This window comes from Sus scrofa, chromosome 5 (genome assembly GCF_054392235.1).
Source record: "Sus scrofa isolate SSC_HxYL_T2T_F1_AM1 chromosome 5, Sscrofa_HxYL_maternal_Yorkshire_Landrace_v2.0, whole genome shotgun sequence".
Lineage (NCBI taxonomy): Eukaryota > Metazoa > Chordata > Mammalia > Artiodactyla > Suidae > Sus > Sus scrofa.
The window spans coordinates 86,288,803-86,312,125 of NC_139387.1; the positions used below are offsets into that span (position 1 = coordinate 86,288,803).

The 23,323-nt window shown below is 43.4% G+C and overlaps 2 protein-coding genes across 2 annotated transcripts; both read left to right on the forward strand.

The window, feature by feature from the left end:
* Nucleotides 1-3,339: 3,339 nt before the first annotated feature.
* On the forward strand, nucleotides 3,340-11,131 carry LOC146403502 (olfactory receptor 5BS1-like). The gene is made up of 2 exons (XM_085024891.1): nucleotides 3,340-4,112; nucleotides 10,969-11,131. Exons 1-2 carry the CDS (start codon nucleotides 3,340-3,342, stop codon nucleotides 11,129-11,131), a joined length of 936 nt encoding a protein of 311 aa, XP_084881017.1.
* An 8,996-nt stretch (nucleotides 11,132-20,127) lies between these two features.
* LOC100622785 (olfactory receptor 5BS1-like) lies at nucleotides 20,128-23,118 on the forward strand. Its single transcript, XM_085024892.1, has 2 exons — nucleotides 20,128-20,900; nucleotides 22,956-23,118. Exons 1-2 carry the CDS (start codon nucleotides 20,128-20,130, stop codon nucleotides 23,116-23,118), a joined length of 936 nt encoding a protein of 311 aa, XP_084881018.1.
* Nucleotides 23,119-23,323: the final 205 nt, after the last annotated feature.

Consider the following 23,323-nt stretch of genomic DNA (forward strand, 5'->3'; position numbering starts at 1 on the left):
ATGCCAATGTTTCTACATCCAATTTTCTGATGCAGAGAACTGTTAGAACCAGTAAACGAAAGCAACAAAGTTATACAATCAATACACAAAAATCAATTGCATTTCTAACACCAGTAATGAACCATCAGAGAGAGAAAGAAAACAATTCATTTTACACTTGCTTCAAAAAGAACAAAATACCTAGAAATAAATTTTACCAAGGTCTTTTTTTTCTTCTTCTTCTTCTTTTTAGGGCAACACACGTGGCATATGGAAAGTCCCAGGCTAGGGGTCGAATCGGGGCTGCAGCTGCCAGCCACAGCCATGCCAGAGCCAAACAACATCTGTGACCTACACCAGAGCTCACAACGCTGCATCCTAACCCACAGAGCAAGGCCAGGGATCAAACCCATATCCTCATGGATACTAGCCTGGTTCGTTCCTGCTGAGCCACAACAGGAACTCCTCACCAAAGCCTGGAAAGACCCTCACACTGAAAACTTTAAGACACTGAGGAAGAAACTGAAGAAGACACAAAGCAATGGAAAGATACCCCACACTCACAAAATGGAAGAACCGATATTGTTAAAATGTGCATTCTACCAAAAGCAGTGTGCACAGCGAATGCAGTGCCTACCAAATTCCAACGGTATTTTTCACGGATATAGAGAAAATCATCCCAACATTTTGGGCGGACCACAAAGGACCCCAAATAGCCAAAGCCATCCTCAGAAAGGAGAACAGCCTGGAAGCATTTCACTCTCAGACCTCAAACTACATTACGAAGCGACAATGACCGAAACGGTGTAGATTCATCACAAAAACAGGCACAAGGACCACAGGAACAGAACAGAGCACCCAGAATTAAAGCCACGTGGATGCGCTCAGGTAATTTAGGAAAAGGGGGCCAAGAACACACCAAGGGGAAAGGACATCCTCCACAACACACAGTGCTGGGAACACTGGACACCACACCCCAAAGAAGGACACCTCACACCTGTCTACACCGCACACAAAACTGAGAACCCAGTTGTCCACATCAGGCCCTTCCTGGGTCATGGGAGAAGGACAATACACAGGAAGCTTCCCCTCACTTTTTCCTCACCCTTTCCTCAGGGCGGTGCCTCCACAGGTGGATCTCCAGGAACCTCAGGTCCCCTCAGCACGCACGCAGCCCCAGCTTGTCCTGAAGCCCAAACCCCCTTGAGTCCTAAGGGGCTGAACTCCTTCTGCCGGGACGCTGGCGCCCAACGTCTCAAAGCAAAAGCTCTGAAGCGGCCTAAGGAGATAGAACTCCCCTCAGCCGGGCAGAGCCCAGTCCACCTGGAAGGCACAGGTGCTGTGGGTTTAGAAAAGCGCCCTCAGCGCGCCCTTGTGGTCAGTGTGGGACATGCAGGCCACGCCTGCCTCCCAGGTCACTGGACACCCTGCTCCCTGCTGGCTGACCCGCTGAACTCAGGAAACTGGACATCCAAAGTGAGATGGAGCCAAATAGCCCATAACTGCTCCAGAAATTGTTAAGAAACAAGAATTGCACGCCTCGTGGAATGAAATGGATGTAGACGCCACTTCACAACTTACACCAAATTCACTCCAAATTATTCCTAGACGACTTTGACATGTACAACTAGTTAAAACTAAAGAAGATCTCTTTTGGTGTAGCAGCTTAAGGATCCAGAGGTGTCTCTGCAGCGGCAGTGGCAGGGACCCAAGGGCCACACAGGGACGACCAGAGAAGACGGGAAGGGATTCAAAGCTTTAGAATCAAGACACCTTCGAAGTCTCTAATTTTACCTTTAGCAATTATGGGCCACCCTTGGGCACCTCTTGCATGATGCAACTCACTGAAACAAGAGTGATACAGGGAAGGGCTAGTGGCCCTGGAGAACTCATTCAGATCAGACCAGGCCTCCTGCTTAATGGTCTCTCCGGGGACCTCCAACACTCTCCAAGGTCTAGGGCTGAGATCAAGTCCCTCTGGCCATTGTCATTGTGGAGGCAGAATCAGGAAAACTTCCCCACGGACAGAAAGACTACAGGGATGTTTCCTTACTTAGAAGATCCACCACCCCTGCATCTTCTAAAGGAAGGACAAAGTTGAGGGAAACCCACAGAGACCGACCCATATCGGGGGCTTTTACTCCAGTGCTGGAAAAGATGCCATTCAGGTATCCTCTGCTGAGAGCATCTCTGGTTGGCCTAGGGAGCCCAGGCGAAGACAGATCTTCTCATTCAACTCCATCTTCTCCCAAAACTATCCACTGCGGGAACTCGTGAGTGAACACGCCATGAGGAGAGAGCAGATCCTCATTGCTCATGATCCTGAGTTTCCCTTCGAGGAGGAGGGGTGACTTCACCTTCCTCCGGTCTAGACCAAACCCTCTAACTGCACATTATCCTAAGTAGTCTTGGTGTTCTTTAACTTCTCCTCTTTTTTTTTTTTTCCTTTTTCCCTCCCTGTGATGCATAGAAGGTGGTCCAAATTTGACTGGGCTTTATCCAGATCCCCTAGTACCAACTCAGAGAACATCACAAACTTCATGCACTCTCATGTTAAGCCCTAAGGTTACAGGGCAAACAATGGACATTATAGGCTCACATACATCCTGGAATGGGAAGCCCTTAGAGAAACTGATGAGCACAGCCCTCACCTCCAATTTGACGGCTTCCTTGTGCCCAACTTCCGCGAAAGAAGACAACTCATGGGCCACCTAGGCTTAGGGAGACACAGGAGGGGAGAACGTTTCCATTTAGTATCCAGACATACCCAAGGAAGACTGTCCCCCAAGCTGTAGAATGTCTAACCTGGAATGGACGACAGAAACCATCTAGTTTTGCCAGATTCCCTTTAATGAGGAGCCCAAGTGACTTATTCACGAACCTACAGTGACAGAGAAATGATTTGTGCCATCAGTAGGTGTCCCCATACCTCTATCAATCATTCAAACCTGCATCACAGCCTGTCAACCAGATGGTTGGCCAAAATGCTTATTGCTTACTCACTACGCCAGTGAGCCTTCCTGTACGGAAGAGCACACTCCAGTGCCCTGGAGTCTTTTGACAACTCCCTTTCCTTCTCCAGTCTGGATCATCTCTGTTCTCCTCGTCTTTCCTTCCAGATTTGATTCTCTACACTCCTCCTTCCAACCATCTCTACCTGAGCTGAGATTAGGTTATTGCCCTGAGCTGGGAAGGGTTGATGAGGTCTGGCATGGCAAGCTTGCTTCCACGACATGTTCTGTGCTGGGTCACTCCTGAAGCTTTATTCATTGTGCCCCATCCCCAGCCACACTCAGACTCGAAACACATTTGAGCCTTCTTTTCTCTTCTAGTCCCTCGCAAAGGAAACTTGAATGCTCCATGGAAGGTGGCAACACAACCACGGTCACCGAATTTGTTCTCCTAGGACTATCTAACAACCCTCACATCCAGGCAGTACTATTTGTAACATTCCTGGTGGTTTACCTCCTGACCTTCACAGGGAACCTGCTGATGCTGCTGGTGATCAGTACTGATTCCCACCTCCACAGCCCCATGTACTTCTTCCTCAGCCACCTCTCCTTCCTGGATGCCTTCTATTCCTCCATCATTGTCCCTAAGCTGCTAGAGCACCTTCTTTCCAAGTGGAAGACGATATCCCTCCTTGAGTGTTTCGCCCAGATCTCCTTGGTCATATTTTCTGGAGCCACTGAAGCTTGCCTCCTTTCAGTCATGGCCTATGACCGGTTCCAGGCTGTGTGCCACCCACTGTTGTATGCGGTGGCTATGAACAGGAAGGTGTGCACTGGCCTGGTGGGAGCATCCTGGGCCATAGGAATGGGGACGGGCTTAGTTAACACCATCCTCCTGGCTCAGCATCACTTCTGTGGCCCCAACCTTGTCCGGAGCTTTGCCTGTGAGCTTCCCCCAGTGCTCCTGCTGGTCTGCTCTGACCCCTCCGTTAGCATTGCCTCCATCCTGACGACCATGGTAATCCTGGGACTTGGCACCCTTGTTCTCCTGCTGGGTTCCTACACCCGTATCGTCATGACAGCCTTAAGGATCAACTCTGCCACAGGTCGGAGCAAGATCTTCTCTACCTGCTCGTCTCATTTCCTTGTGGTCACCATCTTCTATGCTTCAGGAGTTTCCAGGTATGCCATACTATATCACCTGAGTATAACTGCAGGCTCTTTCTTTTTTTTATTATTATTATTATTATTTTCCCACTGTACAGCAAGGGGGTCAGGTCATCCTTAGATGTATATATTGCATTTACAGTTTTTCCCCCACCCTTTCTTCTGTTGCGACATGAGTATCTAGACATAGTTCTCAATGCTATTCAGCAGGATCTCCTTATAAATCTATTCTAGGTTGTGTCTGATAAGCCCAAGCTCCCGATCCCTCCCACTCCCTCCCCCTCCCATCAGGCAACCACAAGTCTCTTCTCCAAGTCCATGATTTTCTTTTCTGAGGAGATGTTCATTTGTGCTGGATATTAGATTCCAGTTATAAGTGATATCATATGGTATTTGTCTTTGTCTTTCTGGCTCATTTCACTCAGGATGAGATTCTCTAGTTCCATCCATGTTGCTGCAAATGGCATTATGTCATTCCTTTTTATGGCTGAGTAGTATTCCATTGTGTATATATACCACCTCTTCCGAATCCAATCATCTGTCGATGGACATTTGGATTGTTTCCATGTCCTGGCTATTGTGAATAGGGCTGCAATGAACATGCGGGTGCATGTGTCTCTTTTAAGTAGAGCTTTGTCCGGATAGATGCCCAAGAGTGGGATTGCAGGGTCATATGGAAGTTCTATGTATAGATTTCTAAGGTATCTCCAAACTGTTCTCCATAGTGGCTGTACCAGTTTACATTCCCACCAGCAGTGCAGGAGGGTTCCCTTTTCTCCACAGCCCCTCCAGCACTTGTTATTTGTGGATTTATTAATGATGGCCATTCTGACTGGTGTGAGGTGGTATCTCATGGTAGTTTTGATTTGCATTTCTCTTATAATCAGCGATGTTGAGCATTTTTTCATGTGTTTGTTGGCCATCTGTGTATCTTCCTTGGAGAAATGTCTATTCAGGTCTTTTGCCCATTTTTCCATTGATTGATTGGCTTTTTTGCTGTTGAGTTGTATAAGTTGCTTGTATATTCTAGAGATTAAGCCCTTGTCAGTTGCATCATTTGAAACTATTTTCTCCCATTCTGTAAGTTGTCTTTTTGTTTTCTTTTTGGTTTCCTTTGCTGTGCAAAAGCTTTTCAGTTTGATGAGGTCCCATGGGTTTATTTTTGCTCTAATTTCTATTGCTTTGGGAGACTGACCTGAGAAAATATTCATGATGTTGATGTCAGAGAGTGTTTTTCCTATGTTTTCTTCTAGGAGTTTGATGGTGTCCTGTCGTATATTTAAGTCTTTCAGCCATTTGGAGTTTATTTTTGTGCATGGTGTGAGGGTGTGTTCTAGCTTCATTGCTTTGCATGCAGCTGTCCAGGTTTCCCAGCAATGCTTGCTGAATAGACTTTCCTTTTCCCATTTGATGTTCTTGCCTCCCTTGTCAAAGATTAATTGACCATAGGTGTCAGGGTTTATTTCCGGATTCTCCATTCTGTTCCATTGGTCTGTCTGTCTGTTTTGATACCAGTACCACACTGTTTTGATGACTGTGGCTTTGTAGTATTTCTTGAAGTCTGGGAGAGTTATGCCTCCTGCTTGGTTTTTGTTTCTCAGGATTGCTTTGGCGATTCTGGGTCTTTTGTGGTTCCATATAAATGTTTGGATTGTTTGTTCTAGTTCTGTGAACAATGTCATGGGTAATTTGATAGGGATTGCATTGAATCTGTAGATTGCTTTGGGTAGTATGGCCATTTTCACAATATTGATTTTTCCAATCCAGGAACATGGAATATCTTTCCATTTCTTTACATCTTCTTTGATTTCTTTGATTAAAGTTTTATAGTTCTCGGCATATAGGTCCTTTACCTCTTTGGTCAGGTGTATTCCGAGGTATTTGATTTTGTGAGGTACAATTTTAAAAGGTATCATTTTTTTGTATTCCTTTTCTAATGTTTCATTGCTGGTATACAGAAATGCAACTGACTTCTGAATGTTAATCTTATATCCTGCCACTTTGCTGAATTTATGAATCATTTCAAGGAGTTTTGGGGTTTAGTCCTTAGGGTTTTCTAGGTAGAGAATCATGTCATCTGCATACAGTGACAGTTTGATCTCTTCTCTTCCTATATGGATGCCTTTTATTTCTTTTGTTTGTCTAATTGCTGTGGCTAAGACTTCCAAAACGATGTTGAAGAGCAGTGGTGAGAGTGGGCATCCCTGTCTTGTTCCAGATTTGAGTGAGAAGGCTTTCAGTTTTTCCCCATTGAGGATTATATTTGCTGTGGGTTTATCATAAATGGCTTTGATTATATTCAGGAATGTTCCCTCTATACCCACTTTGGCGAGGGTCTTGATCATGAATGGATGTTGAACTTTGTCAAATGCTTTTTCTGCGTCTATTGAGATGATCATATGATTTTTGACCTTTTTTTTGTTAATGTGGTGTATGATGCTGATTGATTTGCGTATGTTGAACCATCCTTGTGAACCTGGGATGAACCCAACCTGGTCATGGTGTATAATTTTTTTGGTATGTTGTTGGATTCGGTTGGCTAAGATTTTGTTGAGAATTTTTGCATCTATATTCATCAATGATATTGGGCGATAGTTTTCTTTTTTGGTGGTATCTCTGTCTGGTTTTGGAATGAGGGTGATGGTGGCCTCATAGAATGTCTTTGGGGGTATTCCTTCTTCTTCAACCTTTTGGAAGAGTTTAAGGAGGATGGGCACCAATTCCTCTTTATATGTTTGGTAAAATTCACCTGTGAAGCCATCTGGTCCTGGACTTTTATTTGTAGGGAGTGATTTTATGACCTCTTCAATTTCATTTCTAGTGATCGGTCTGTTCAGTTGGTCTGTTTCTGCTTGATTCAGTTTTGGCAAGCTGTAAGATTCTAGAAAATTGTCCATTTCTTCCAGATTGTCAAACTTGTTGCCATACAGTTGTTCATAGTATTCTCTTATGGTTTTTTGTATTTCTGCTGTATCTGTTGTGATTTCTCCTTTTTCATTTATAATTTTGGTGATTTGGGTTCTTTCTCTCCTCTTTTTAGTGAGTCTGGCCAGGGGTTTGTCAATTTTGTTCACCTTTTCAAAGAACCAGCTCTTGGTTTTATTAATTTTCTCTATTGTTTTTTGAGTCTCTATTTTATTGATTTCTTCTTTGATCTTTATAATTTCCTTCCTTCTGCTGACTTTAGGACTTTTTTGTTCTTCTTTTTCTAATTCGTTTAGGTGGAGGGTTAAGTTGTCAATTTGGGATCTTTCTTCTTTTTTGAGAAAGGCCTGGATTGCTATAAATTTCCCTCTGAGCACTGCTTTCGCAGCATCCCATAGATTTTGAGAGGTTGTGTCTTCATTATCATTTGTTTCAAGGTAGTTTTTAATTTCCTTCTTGATTTCCTCATTGATCCATTGGTTTTTTAGTAGCATGTTGTTTAGTCTCCATGGAGTAGGTTTTTTCTCTTTCCTTTTCCCATGGTTGATTTCTAATTTCATGGCATGGTGGTCAGAGAAGATACTTGAGATAATTTCTACGCTCCTAAATTTATTGAGGTTAGCTTTGTGTCCCAATATGTGGTCGATTCTTGAGAATGTTCCATGAGCATTTGAGAAGAATGTGTATTCTGCTTTTTTTGGATGTAGTGTCCTGAAGATATCAATGAAGTCTAACTTTTCTATTGTTTCCTTTAGGATCTCTGTTGCTTTATTGGTTTTCTGTCTAGAGGATCTGTCCATTGATGTGAGGGGGGTATTTAGGTCTCCTACTATGATTGTATTCTCATCAATATCTCCCGTTATGTCTGTTAATATTTGTTGTATGTATCTGGGTGCTCCTGTATTTGGGGCATATATGTTGACAATAGTAACATCCTCTCCTTGGATGGATCCCTTAATCATTAAATAGTGTCCTACTTTGTCTTTCTTTATGTCTTTTGTTTTAAAGTCTATTTTGTCTGATATGAGCGTTGCGACTCCTGCTTTTCTGTCATGTCTATTGGTGTGAAATATTTTTCCCCACCCTTTCACTTTCAATCTATATGTATCTTTTGTCCTAAGGTGAGTTTCTTGTAGGCAGCATATTGAAGGTTTTTGCCTTTTTATCCACTCAGCCACTCTGTGTCTTTTGATTGGGGCATTCAGTCCATTGACATTTAAGGTGATAATTGATAGATGATTATTTATTGCCATTTGAATCTCGTGTTCCAGTTGATTCTATGGTTCTCCTTTTTTTTTTTTTTTTTTGGTTGGATGGTCTTGTGTTATTATCTGCTTGAGTGTTTTTTTTCATTTTTTGCAAATGCAATATTTGGTTTTGGCTTGTGGTTGCCCTGTTTTTTAAGTATGCCAACCCCTTCCCATAAATGTGTGTTTTAGCCTGATGGTCCTGTAAGTTCAAACACTTCATTACTATATTAAAATTAAGAAGAGAGACATACATATAAACAAAAAGGGTTATTTACCTCCTGACATCCCTTGCCCACATTTTATGGTTTTGATGACTCTTTTTTATTTTTTTCTTTTTAATTTTGTTTTGTTAGAAGCATGTTCATGATTAAATCTGTATGCTGGCTTATTTGAGTGACTGCTCTCTGATTGCAGTTTCCTCAGTCCTAGTTCTTCCTCTTCTTCTTCTTCTTTTTTTTTTCTTTTCTTTTTTCTTCCCTTTCCTTCCTTTCTTTTTGGTTTAGAGAAGCCATTTCAATATTTCCTTTGACCTGGGTTTTGTGTTGCTGTATTCTTTAAGTTTTTGTTTGTTGGGAAAAATTTTTATTTCCCCTTCTATTTTAAATGATATTCTTGCTGAATAGAGTATTCTAGGTTGCATATTTTTTCCTTTGAGCATTTTAAATATCTCTTGTGCAGGCTCTTTCTCACTCGAGAGGAGCCTCAGTCTTTTGCTCAAGTCATTGCAAAGGAGCAAGAAAAGAACTGCACTGGAAGTTAGAGTTCTAGCTCTGCTGTTGACTAGATGTGTGGATCACAAAACAATCTATTTTCTTTCCAAGGCCCAGTTTTCAAACGCTGAAAATAAGCTCACATAAACACCAAAGACTTCCCACCTTTCATTAACTATGATTTCAGAGTTCTCAAAAGGAAACCAGAGAGCTTTTGGTAGCGCTTTTGTCAGTGCTAGGCAAAAATTAAAATTAAAATAAACATATCATCCTTGAAACAGAGGCCATTTCTCTTGGAAATGGAAGTCTAGAAGATGGGTCTCAGAGCTTATTTGTCCTACGACGATTTATCAGGCACCTTCTACACACAATAGCTGCTTTACACAATCAAGCTCAATGTTAGTATGTAGCACACGACAAGAGAAATATTAACCTCATTTTCAGGTAAGAAACCTGAGTTTCAGGAGTGGCCAGGGACTTTTTCAAAGGTCCCAGAAGAAGCTAGTAACGGAGCCACAGCATATGCCTAGGCTGCCTGACTTCAGACCTCATGCTCTTTTCTACCGTGTTTCTCTCAAACATACACGCTCTAGTTGATGGGTCCTTGCTTACCAGGAGGAAGAACAATGAAGGGCCTGCGATTTCCACCAGTGAGCTAGAGATGGCTTTGCATAGATTGCGCTACAGTTTTCCCACCTGCTTGTTACTTGGGAAGGGGTCAGGGGCAGGAAAGGATAAAGACTGATCCAGGGGAGCTCACCTGAGCCTGAGGACAAATCTCTTCAACCTTCTCAGTTTCCTCATTTACCACAAGGGGGTAGAAGATTTCTCCCACATACTTCACAGCAATGTTATGAGGAATAAATTCAAGGGAAAAAATGAGAGTAAATGAAATTTTTTTAACCACGTGCATCAGAACCCACAAAGAACATTCCAATTTCAAAAACAAAAAAATTTGAAGGGGCAACATTGAAGTTTAAAAAAAAGTTTTAAACGAATCTTTGAGAAATATTCCCAGTGACACTTAACAAGATGCTTCCACAAATTGAATCTTATTAACTTGAGTTCCTATTTGTGCTAAATCTTCAGACATACAGATTTTTATCTTTCACTTTATTTACCAAGCTAGGCTTCTTTTCTGAGTTAAAGGAAAATGTACCTAGGAGTTCCCAAGGTGGCCCAGCGAGTTAAGAACCCAACTAGTACCCAGGAGGATGCAGCTTCGATGCCTGGCCTTGCTCAGTGGCTTAAGGATTTGACATAGGTCACAGATGCAGCTCAGGCCTGCCTTGCTGTGGCGGGGGCGAACACCAGCAAGTCCGGCTGTGATTCAACCCCTAGCTGGTAACATCCATATACCACAGGTACAGACCTAAAAACAGAGAAAAAAGAAAAGACAAATGTACCCAAAAGGAAAAAGGTCTGTTCCACTAAGCATTATAAAAACCAATGTGCTGTGATTCTGGGGTAAATCCCAGAACCATAAACATTAGGAACAACGACAGCATTATGGATTAGCATGTAGTTTTGTGAGGAACAGTCATCACAAAATGAAAACACACAGCTGCATAATGGTAAAAAAAAAAAAAAAAAAAAAAAAAAAAAAAAAGAAGAGAAAAAATCCTCCTCATCATAATTATTAAGGATAGATGCTTTGAAAAGTATGAAGTGCTACAGAACTGCATCATGTTGTTTTTAGCTCTATTCCAGCATGCAGCACTTGATATGTGGCAGAACTTCCTTTTTCTGCAGGGCAATTTCTATACAATTCTGTATAACATCACTCGTATGCGGATGTGTTTGAAGGCAGAAATGACTGACTTTCAATGACCATTGAGTTATTTCTAGATGCTGCTATCAGCAACAGTGACTCAGCACTAAGGACCCTCTTTGCAGTGCCCCTAGAATGGGATGGGCCATGGCCACCAACAGCACCCCCGCCACTGCCCTGAGCTCAGTTCACCTCTTTGTGCCATTCCCTTCAAGGTACATGACTCCAGCTTCCGGCTCAGTCTTGGCGCAAGTGCTGTCTGTGCAGTACAGTGTGGTGACGCCACTGCTTAACCCCCTCATCTACAGCCTGAAGAACCAGGAGGTGAAGGCAGCTCTGAGGAGGATGCTGACCAAGAAGCCCAGGCTTAGCTCCTAAGCCAGGCTCCACTGCCTCCTCACAATAGGAGGGAAAGTTGTGGGAAAGAAGAGGAGACAGAAAGAGCTATCATCAGGACAAAGAAAACTCATAGAAAAAGAGAGCAGATGTGCGGTTACCAGAGATGGAGGGAGGGATGGGGGGGGATTGGAGGAAGGTGATTAAGAGGTACAAATTTCTGGATTTCTCTTGTGGCCTACAGGATAACTACACGGCATTATTCGCCGCAGCTCTGGTTCGATCCCGGGCCCTGGAACTGCCACATGCCATGAGTACAGCCAAACACATTTTTAAAAAAGGTACAAATTTCCAATGTAAGATAAATAAATACTAGGGATGTAATGTCCAACATGATGACTACAGGTAACAAGCTGTGTGAACATAGGGATGTTGTTAAGAGAGTAAGTCCTGAGAGTTCTCATCACAAGGAGAATTTTTTCCTTTCTTTTTTTCCTTCTTTCGGTTATTTATATTCTGTGTGTGTATATATATATCATACATATAACACATACATAATATATATAAATCAAACCATCATGCCATATGCTTTCAACTTATATGGTGATGTATGTCAATTATCTCTCCATAAAACTGGAGGGGAAAAGTAAAGAAAATCCTCATGGCCTCACCAGCCATTTCTACAGCTCTTGCCTTGCTTTCTTCTCTCATTTTTGCCCTTTCTACCCCTTCACTTCTGCTCCCCCCTCCCTCTCATACTTTTGTCTATGCATCAATTATAAATCAACCTATCTGACCAATAGCTAACATCCCACTTCATTCTCGGGAAGTCCCATTTGAGATCTGAGACCTAATGCCCACTTTGCTCCCTTCTCAAAAAATCACTGGCAAGATCTACAGCTCCATAGTAACTTAGGAAGAAATGACATAAAATGTGTCTCTTCCTGTCTTTGTTCTTAACAAGCAACACCTAAAGTAGAGCATGGGCAACAGTAAATCCTCAGTAACTATTTGTTGAACCAATTAAGAAGTGAATGAAGGAATGAATGAGGGGTCTGTCTGAAGAGTCCTTTTCTTGCATGACTCTTGGAAGTAGAAGGGAGTATCTCGCTCTGTACTGTGAGTTCCTGTCATGGCTCAGTGGGTTAAGAACCTGACATAGTGTCTGTCCCTAAGAAGGCCGGTCCAATCCCTAGCCTCGCTCAGTGGGTTAAGGATCTGGCATTGCCGTGAGCTGTGGTATAGGTTGCAGATGCGGCTCGGAACCTGCATTGCTGCGGCTGTGGGGTAGGCGGGCAGCCACAGCTCCGATTCCATCCCTAGCCGGGGAAACTCCATATGCCATGGGGGCGGCCCTAAAAAAAAAGACCAAAAAGACCAAAAAAAAATTCAATAAATAAATAAATAAATAGACTGTCACACTGAAAGCATAAAACATGGATAAAAAAATTAAAGAAAAATTAAATCGATGTGAAGACATCTAATGGTAATGGAAAGAGTACTGTTAAGATAGCAATAGTAGGTAAGGCAATCTACACACTCCATAGGATTCCTCTGAAAACCCAGAAAGGCCATTGGGAAGAAATACACAAGCTGATCCCAACATTCATATGGAATCTCAAGGGACCCCTAAGAAGCCAAAACAAATTTAAAAAAGAAAATCAAACTTGGAAGCTTACACTTCCCATTTTCCTATGACAGTACAAAGCAAATAAAACACAATGATACTGGCATTAAAAAACATACCCATTGATAAAAGAAATTGAATGGAGAGCCCCCAAATAAACCCACCCATCTAGGATGAAGTGATCTTAAACAGTAGTCAACAATACTACTCTGGGAGGAAATGGAGGGGTGTTTTTTTTTCCTTTTAGGGCCACACGGGCAGCATATGGAGGTTCCCAGGCTAGGGTTTGAATCAGACCTGTAGCCACCAGCCTACACCACAGCCATAGCAATACAGGATCCAAGCCAAGCCTGCAAACTACACGACAGCTCACAGCAATGCCAGCTCCTTAGCCCACTGAGCGAGGCCAGGGATCGAACCTGCATTCTCATGGATACCAGTCAGATTTCTTCCCGCTGAGCCACAAAGGGAACTATGGAAATGGAGTTTTCAACAAACGGTGCCTAGGCAATCCACGTGCAAGGGAATGAAACTGGGCCCTTACCTCATAGTACCTACAACAAGCAACTCAAAATAAATAAACGCTTAAACGTAACAGGTAAAATTACAATCAACACCCTGTATCCACAAGTTCCACATCCGTGGACTCAACCAATTCCAGACTGAAAATATTACAAAAGAAGAAATTATGAAAAGTTTCAAAAGAAATAAGTTGAATTTACTAGGTGCCAGCAAATCTACTTACATAGTATTTACATTGCACTTCAAACATTTATATTATATTAGTTACGATAAGTAATCTAGAGATGATTTAAAGTACACAGAAAATCAGGTCGCAGACGCGGCTCGGATCTCGCGTTGCTGTGGCTCTGGCGTAGGCCGGTGGCGACAGCTCCGACTGGACCCCTAGCCTGGGAACCTCCATATGCCGCAGGAGCGGCCCAAGAAATGCCAAAAAAGAACAAAGCAAATATAAATAAATAAGAATAAAGTACACAGAAAATCTACCCAGGTTACATGCAAATACAATGCCATTTTATGTAACAGGCTTGAGCATCGGCAGATTTTGCTATGTCCGGCACGTCCCTGAACCAATCCTCCACAGATACTGTGGGACAACTGTATAAACTGTCCAATAAAACATGAGGATAAATCTGCACACCCTTGAATGTAGCCATGGTTTCTTCGATCTGACAGCAAAGCTCAAACGACAACAAAAAAAGAATAGATAAATTGGATTTCTTCAAGATTAAAAGCATCAAAAGACACAATTCAGAAACTGAAGACATAGCCAACAGAATGGAAGAAAATGCTTGCACAGTATATATCTGATGAATTGTTATTCAGTGTATTTCAAGAACTTCTACAACCTCATCAATGGAAGGACAAACAACCCACCTTTTTAAATGGGTAAGTGACTTCAATAGACCCTTCTCCACCTAAGACATACAAATGCTCAACAAGAAGAATGTGTCAAATACCATGAGTCATGATGGAAGTGCAAATTAAAACTGCAAGGCAACAAATCTTTCCCATGTTCTCAAAGGTTTATAATCAAGAAAACGAAAAACAACAACTATTGGCAACAATGCAGAAACATTGGAAGCTTTAAACATTAGTCGTAGAAACAGAAAAGGGGGCAACCTGTGTTCACAACACAAATATGCAATTAACAAGGGTTCAACAACTCCACTCCTAGAATACCCCAAAGAACTGATAACAGGTCTACACAGATATTGATAGCAGCACTGTTCCAAACAGCAAAAAAAAAATAAAATAAAATAAAATAAAATAAAAAAATAGAACGACTGCCTATGGCCATCAATGGGTAAACTTAAAAATAAAATCGGGTAGATCAATAAACCACCATGTTCTTCTGCCATGAAAGGAATAAAGTAAAATGGTGCAGCCTCTGTGGAAAACAGTATGGCAGTTCCTCAAAAACTTAAACATAGAATTAAGGTATCTAATCCACACCCAAAAGACTGAAACCAGGAGGTGGAACAGAAATGGATACACCCTTGTTCACAGCACCGTTAATCACAACAGGAAAAGTTAGAAGCCACCCAAGTGTCCATCAACCAATGAATGAATGGATAAACTACTGTGGTAAACACACAAAGACGTGAAATTCAGTCTTAAAAACCAAGGAAATACACCAAAAAAACAAACAACCCCATCCAAAAAATGGGCAGAAGATCCAAACAGACAGTTCTCCAAAGAAGACACACAGATGGCCAAAACACACATGAAAAGATGTTCATCATCACTCACTGTTAGAGAAGTGAAAATCAAAACCACTAAGACGTACCACCTTACACCAGCCAGAATGGCCGTCATCAAAACGTCTACAAACAATAAGTGCTGGAGAGCGTGTGGAGAAAAAGGAACCCTCTTACACTGTTGGTGGGACTGTATATTGGTGCAACCACTATGGAAAGCAGTATGGAGATGCCTCAGAAAACTAAAAATAGAATTACCATTTGATCCAGCAATCCCACTGCTGGGCATCTATCAAAAAGACACGTGTACTCCAATGTTCATTGCGGCACTATTTGCAATAGCCAAGACATGGAAACAATCTAAATGTCCATCAACAGAGGAGTGGATCAAGAAGATGTGGTACATATGCACAATAGAATAGTACTCAGCTATTAAAAGGAACAAAATACCAGCATTTTTAGCAACATGGATGGACCTCGATATTATCATGCTAAGTGAAGTCGGTCAGACAATGAGACACCAACATCAAATGCTCTCACTGACATGTGGAATCTGAAAAAAGGACACAATGAACTTCTTTGCAGAACAGATACTGACTCACAGACGTTGAAAAACTTATGGTTTCCAAAAAAGCCAGGTTGGGGGCTGGGAGAATGTGCTGGGGGTGTGGGATGGGAATCCTATAAAACTGGATTGTGATGATCATTGTACAACTAGAAATGCAATAAATTCATTGAGTAATAAAATAATGAAAAAATAATAAAATATAATATAATAAAATGAAATAAAACAGTTCCTTTCCTTCATATAACAACAACAACAACAAAAACAAACAAACAAACAAACAAAAAAAAAAAAAACGAAAAACAGACACAGGCTACAACATATAAGAACTTTGAAGTCATCATGGTAAGTGAAAGAACCCTGTCACAAAACGCCAAAAACCGTTTGATTTGATCTACATAAAGTAACAAGAGAAGTCAAACTCAAAGATAGAAAGTAAAATGCGGGTGCAAGGGGCCAAGGGGAATGAGTGCTTCACCACTGAAGGGTTTCCCCAGTGAAATCTGAAAAGTTCTGAAAATGCATGGTGAGGATATTTGTACAACCATTCGAATGTGCTTAAGGCCCCAGAACGGCATAGTTCAAATGGTTTGAATGGTAAATGTTATGTATATTTAAGCACAACGGAAACAATGAATCAAGGACTGATACGTGTTACAACACAATGAACACTGAAGATATCCTAAGTGAAAGAAGCCATACAGAAAAGGCCACCCAGATCACACTCATCTTCTGGGCTTTAAACCCATCAAGGGTGTGACACTGAGAAAGTATCGTCATGGTTCCAGAAGGAAGAAAACTGGATCAGAGTGGGAAAAGATATGTCTCTAGAGTTGCGGCAGATGGTGAAAGTCGAAGTGGGCCTGAGGATTGAGTCAGAATGTGGAAACCATAATAATTTCCTCATTTGGAGGTTATGTTCTTGGGTAAAACACACTGGGGTAGTTTGTGTGAAGTGGCAAATGTGGTAAAGGAATGATGGCTGGGGAATCTGAGTGTGGGGACAAATGGTACGTTGTAGTGTCCTGGGTGTTTTCTGCATGTTCAAAATTACGTTCCCAAGCACCATGCCAATACCGTGCCAGAAAAATAGAGAAAACACCACACTTCCTTAGAGAGGCCAAGCCTTACAACGATCCAATTCACACAAAGTCAGGAACCTCATCACCCTTGCAGGAGCCCACCTATAACTTACAGGCACTGTGGGAAGCTTATGTTAGGAGTCACTATGTCTTCAGTGCTGTGGATGACCTGGATATGATGGAAACACTGGGACTTTTGAATGCCAATGTTTGTACATCCAATTTTCTGATGCAGAGAACTGTTAGAACCAGGAAACGAAAGCAACAAAGTTATACAATCAATACACAAAAATCAATTGCATTTCTAACACCAGTAATGAACCATCAGAGAGAGAAAGAAAACAATTCATTTTACACTTGCTTCAAAAAGAACAAAATACCTAGAAATAAATTTTACCAAGGTCTTTTTTTTCTTCTTCTTCTTCTTTTTAGGGCAACACACGTGGCATATGGAAAGTCCCAGGCTAGGGGTCGAATCGGGGCTGCGGCTGCCAGCCACAGCCATGCCAGAGCCAAACAACATCTGTGACCTACACCAGAGCTCACAACGCTGCATCCTAACCCACAGAGCAAGGCCAGGGATCAAACCCATATCCTCATGGATACTAGCCTGGTTCGTTCCTGCTGAGCCACAACAGGAACTCCTCACCAAAGCCTGGAAAGACCCTCACACTGAAAACTTTAAGACACTGAGGAAGAAACTGAAGAAGACACAAAGCAATGGAAAGATACCCCACACTCACAAAATGGAAGAACCGATATTGTTAAAATGTGCATTCTACCAAAAGCAGTGTGCACAGCGAATGCAGTGCCTACCAAATTCCAACGGTATTTTTCACGGATATAGACAATATCATCCCAACATTTTGGGCGGACCACAAAGGACCCCAAATAGCCAAAGCCATCCTCAGAAAGGAGAACAGCCTGGAAGCATTTCACTCTCAGACCTCAAACTACATTACGAAGCGACAATGACCGAAACGGTGTAGATTCATCACAAAAACAGGCACAAGGACCACAGGAACAGAACAGAGCACCCAGAATTAAAGCCACATGGATGCGCTCAGGTAATTTAGGAAAAGGGGGCCAAGAACACACCAAGGGGAAAGGACATCCTCCACAACACACAGTGCTGGGAACACTGGACACCACACCCCAAAGAAGGACACCTCACACCTGTCTACACCGCACACAAAACTGAGAACCCAGTTGTCCACATCAGGCCCTTCCTGGGTCATGGGAGAAGGACAATACACAGGAAGCTTCCCCTCACTTTTTCCTCACCCTTTCCTCAGGGCGGTGCCTCCACAGGTGGATCTCCAGGAACCTCAGGTCCCCTCAGCACGCATGCAGCCCCAGCTTGTCCTGAAGCCCAAACCCCCTTGAGTCCTAAGGGGCTGAACTCCTTCTGCCGGGACACTGGCGCCCAACGTCTCAAAGCAAAAGCTCTGAAGCGGCCTAAGGAGATAGAACTCCCCTCAGCCGGGCAGAGCCCAGTCCACCTGGAAGGCACAGGTGCTGTGGGTTTAGAAAAGCACCCTCAGCGCGCCCTTGAGGTCAGTGTGGGACATGCAGGCCACGCCTGCCTCACAGTTCACTGGACACCCTGCTCCCTGCTGGCTGACCTGCTGAACTCAGGAAACTGGACATCCAGAGTGAGATGGAGCCAAATAGCCCATAACTGCTCCAGAAATTGTTAAGAAACAAGAATTGCACGCCTCGTGGAATGAAATGGATGTAGACGCCACTTCACAACTTACACCAAATTCACTCCAAATTATTCCTAGACGACTTTGACATGTACAACTAGTTAAAACTAAAGAAGATCTCTTTTGGTGTAGCAGCTTAAGGATCCAGAGGTGTCTCTGCAGCGGCAGTGGCAGGGACCCAAGGGCCACACAGGGACGACCAGAGAAGACGGGAAGGGATTCAAAGCTTTAGAATCAAGACACCTTCGAAGTCTCTAATTTTACCTTTAGCAATTATGGGCCACCCTTGGGCACCTCTTGCATGATGCAACTCACTGAAACAAGAGTGATACAGGGAAGGGCTAGTGGCCCTGGAGAACTCATTCAGATCAGACCAGGCCTCCTGCTTAACGGTCTCTCCGGGGACCTCCAACACTCTCCAAGGTCTAGGGCTGAGATCAAGTCCCTCTGGCCATTGTCATTGTGGAGGCAGAATCAGGAAAACTTCCCCACGGACAGAAAGACTACAGGGATGTTTCCTTACTTAGAAGCTCCACCACCCCTGCATCTTCTAAAGGAAGGACAAAGTTGAGAGAAACCCACAGAGACCGACCCATATCGGGGGCTTTTACTCCAGTGCTGGAAAAGATGCCATTCAGGTATCCTCTGCTGAGAGCATCTCTGGTTGGCCTAGGGAGCCCAGGCGAGGACAGATCTTCTCATTCAACTCCATCTTCTCCCAAAACTATCCACTGCGGGAACTCGTGAGTGAACACGCCATGAAGAGAGAGCAGATCCTCATTGCTCATGATCCTGAGTTTCCCTTCGAGGAGGAGGGGTGACTTCACCTTCCTCCGGTCTAGACCAAACCCTCTAACTGCACATTATCCTAAGTAGTCTTGGTGTTCTTTAACTTCTCCTCTTCTTTTTTCTTTATCCTTTTTCCCTCCCTGTGATGCATAGAAGGTGGTCCAAATTTGACTGGGCTTTATCCAGATCCCCTAGTACCAACTCAGAGAATATCACAAACTTCATGCACTCTCATGTTAAGCCCTAAGGTTACAGGGCAAACAATGGACATTATAGGCTCACATACATCCTGGAATGGGAAGCCCTTAGAGAAACTGATGAGCACAGCCCTCACCTCCAATTTGACGGCTTCCTTGTGCCCAACTTCCGCGAAAGAAGACAACTCATGGGCCACCTAGGCTTAGGGAGACACAGGAGGGGAGAGCATTTCCATTTAGTAGCAGATATACCCAAGGAAGACTGTCCCCCAAGCTGTAGAACGTCTAACCTGGAATGGACGACAGAAACCATCTAGTTTTGCCCGATTCCCTTTAATGAGAAGCCCAAGTGACTTATTCACGAACCTACAGTGACAGAGAAATGATTTGTGCCATCAGTAGGTGTCCCCATACCTCTATCAGTCATTCAAACCTGCATCACAGCCTGTCAACCAGATGGTTGGCCAAAATGCTTATTGCTTATTCACTACGCCAGTGAGCCTTCCTGTACGGAAGAGCACACTCCAGTGCCCTGGAGTCTATTGACAACTCCCTTTCCTTCTCCAGTCTGGATCATCTCTGTTCTCCTCGTCTTTCCTTCCAGGTTTGATTCTCTACACTCCTCCTTCCAACCATCTCTACCTGAGCTGAGATTAGCTTATTGCCCTGAGCTGGGAAGGGTTGATGAGGTCTGGCATGGCAAGCTTGCTTCCACGACATGTTCTGTGCTGGGTCACTCCTGAAGCTTTATTCATACTGCCCCATCCCCAGCCACACTCTGAGACTCGAAACACACTTGAGCCTTCTTTTCTCTTCTAGTCCCTCGCAAAGGAAACTTGAATGCTCCATGGAAGGTGGCAACACAACCACGGTCACCGAATTTGTTCTCCTAGGACTATCTAACAACCCTCACATCCAGGCAGTACTATTTGTAACATTCCTGGTGGCTTACCTCCTGACCTTCACAGGGAACCTGCTGATGCTGCTGGTGATCAGTACTGATTCCCACCTCCACAGCCCCATGTACTTCTTCCTCAGCCACCTCTCCTTCCTGGATGCCTTCTATTCCTCCATCATTGTCCCTAAGCTGCTAGAGCACCTTCTTTCCAACTGGAAGACTGTATCCCTCCTTGAGTGTTTCGCCCAGATCTCCTTGGTCATATTTTCTGCAGCCACTGAAGCTTGCCTCCTTTCAGTCATGGCCTATGACCGGTTCCAGGCTGTGTGCCACCCACTGTTGTATGCGGTGGCTATGAACAGGAAGGTGTGCACTGGCCTGGTGGGAGCATCCTGGGCCATAGGAATGGGGACGGGCTTAGTTAACACCATCCTCCTGGCTCAGCATCACTTCTGTGGCCCCAACCTTGTCCGGAGCTTTGCCTGTGAGCTTCCCCCAGTGCTCCTGCTGGCCTGCTCTGACCCCTCCGTTAGCATTGCCTTCATCCTGACAAGCACAGCTATTCTCGGCTTTGTCACCCTTGTTCTCCTGCTGGGTTCCTACACCCATATCATCATGACAGCCTTAAGGATCAACTCTGCCACAGGTCGGAGCAAGATCTTCTCTACCTGCTCATCTCATTTCCTTGTGGTCACCATCTTCTATGCTTCAGGAGTGTCCAGGTATGCCATACTATATCACCTGAGTATAACTGCAGGCTCTTTCTCACTCGAGAGGAGCCTCAGTCTTTTGCACATGTCATTGCAAAGGAGCAGGAAAAGAACTGCACTGGAAGTTAGAGTTCTAGCTCTGCTGTTGACTAGATGTGTGGATCACAAAACAATCTATTTTCTTTCCAAGGCCCAGTTTTCAAACGCTGAAAATAAGCTCACATAAACACCAAAGACTTCCCGCCTTTCATTAACTATGATGTCAGAGTTCTCAAAAGGAAACCAGAGAGCTTTTGGTAGCGCTTTTGTCAGTGCTAGGCAAAAATTAAAATTAAAATAAACATATCATCCTTGAAACAGAGGCCATTTCTCTTGGAAATGGAAGTCTAGAAGATGGGTCTCAGAGCTTATTTGTCCTACGACGATTTATCAGGCACCTTCTACACACAATAGCTGCTTTACACAATCAAGCTCAATGTTAGTATGTAGCACACGACAAGAGAAATATTAACCTCATTTTCAGGTAAGAAACCTGAGTTTCAGGAGTGGCCAGGGACTTTTTCAAAGGTCCCAGAAGAAGCTAGTAACGGAGCCACAGCATATGCCTAGGCTGCCTGACTTCAGACCTCATGCTCTTTTCTACCGTGTTTCTCTCAAACATACACGCTCTAGTTGACGGGTCCTTGCTTACCAGGAGGAAGAACAACGAAGGGCCTGTGATTTCTACCAGTGAGCTAGAGAGGGCTTTGCATAGACTGCGCTACAGTTTTCCCACCTGCTTGTTACTTGGGAAGGGGTCGGGGGCAGGAAAGGATAAAGAATGATCCAGGGGAGCTCACCTGAGCCTGAGGACAAATCTCTTCAACCTTCTCAGTTTCCTCATTTACCACAAGGGGGTAGAAGATTTCTCCCACATACTTCACAGCAATGTTATAAGGAATAAATTCAAGGAAAGAAATGAGAGTAAATGAAATTGTTTTAACCACGTGCATCAGAACCCACAAAGAACATTCCAATTTCAAAAAACAAAAAAATTTGAAGGGGCAACATTGAAGTTTAAAAAAAAGTTTTAAACGATTCTTTGAGAAATATTCCCAGTGACACTTAACAAGATGCTTCCACAAATTGAATCTTATTAACTTGAGTTCCTATTTGTGCTAAATCTTCAGACATAAAGATTTTTATCTTTCACTTTATTTACCAAGCTAGGCTTCTTTTCTGAGTTAAAGGAAAATGTACCTCGGAGTTCCCAATGTGGCCAAGCGAGTTAAGAACCCAACTAGTACCCAGGAGGATGCAGCTTCGATGCCTGGCCTTGCTCAGTGGCTTAAGGATTTGACATAGGTCACAGATGCAGCTCAGTCCTGCCTTGCTGTGGCGGGGGCGAACACCAGCAAGTCCGGCTGTGATTCAACCCCTAGCTGGTAACATCCATATACCACAGGTACAGACCTAAAAACAGAGAAAAAAGAAAAGACAAATGTACCCAAAAGGAAAAAGGTCTGTTCCACTAAGCATTATAAAAACCAATGTGCTGTGATTCTGGGGTAAATCCCAGAACCATAAACATTAGGAACAACGACAGCATTATGGATTAGCATGTAGTTTTGTGAGGAACAGTCATCACAAAATGAAAACACACAGCTGCATAATGGTAAAAAAAAAAAAAAAAAAAAAAAAAAAAAAAGAAGAAGAGAAAAAATCCTCCTCATCATAATTATTAAGGATAGATGCTTTGAAAAGTATGAAGTGCTACAGAACTGCATCAAGTTATTTTTAGCTCTAGTCTAGCATGCAGCACTTGATATGCGGCAGAACTTCCTTTTTCTGCAGGGCAATTTCTATACAATTCTGTATAACATCACTCGTATGCGGATGTGTTTGAAGGCAGAAATGACTGACTTTCAATGACCATTGAGTTATTTCTAGATGCTGCTATCAGCAACAGTGACTCAGCACTAAGGACCCTCTTTGCAGTGCCCCTAGAATGGGATGGGCCATGGCCACCAACAGCACCCCCACCACTGCCCTGAGCTCAGTTCACCTCTTTGTGCCATTCCCTTCAAGGTACATGACTCCAGCTTCCGGCTCAGTCTTGGAGCAAGTGCTGTCTGTGCAGTACAGTGTGGTGACGCCACTGCTTAACCCCCTCATCTACAGCCTGAAGAACCAGGAGGTGAAGGCAGCTCTGAGGAGGATGCTGACCAAGAAGCCCAGGCTTAGCTCCTAAGCCAGGCTCCACTGCCTCCTCACAATAGGAGGGAAAGTTGTGGGAAAGAAGAGGAGACAGAAAGAGCTATCATCAGGACAAAGAAAACTCGTAGAAAAAGAGAGCAGATGTGCGGTTACCAGAGATGGAGGGAGGGATGGGGGGGGATTGGAGGAAGGTGATCAAGAGGTACAAATTTCTGGACTTCTCTTGTGGCCTACAGCAT

What these genes read in the sequence shown, in the direction of transcription:
- LOC146403502 (XM_085024891.1), top strand. Translation starts at nt 3,340, where the DNA reads ATGGAAGGTGGCAACACAACCACGGTCACCGAATTTGTTCTCCTAGGA. An exon ending in TATGCTTCAGGAGTTTCCAG is followed by an intron (nt 4,113 to 10,968) that starts GTATGCCATACT and finishes ATTCCCTTCAAG; the next exon opens with GTACATGACTCCAGCTTCCG.
- LOC100622785 (XM_085024892.1), top strand. Translation starts at nt 20,128, where the DNA reads ATGGAAGGTGGCAACACAACCACGGTCACCGAATTTGTTCTCCTAGGA. An exon ending in TATGCTTCAGGAGTGTCCAG is followed by an intron (nt 20,901 to 22,955) that starts GTATGCCATACT and finishes ATTCCCTTCAAG; the next exon opens with GTACATGACTCCAGCTTCCG.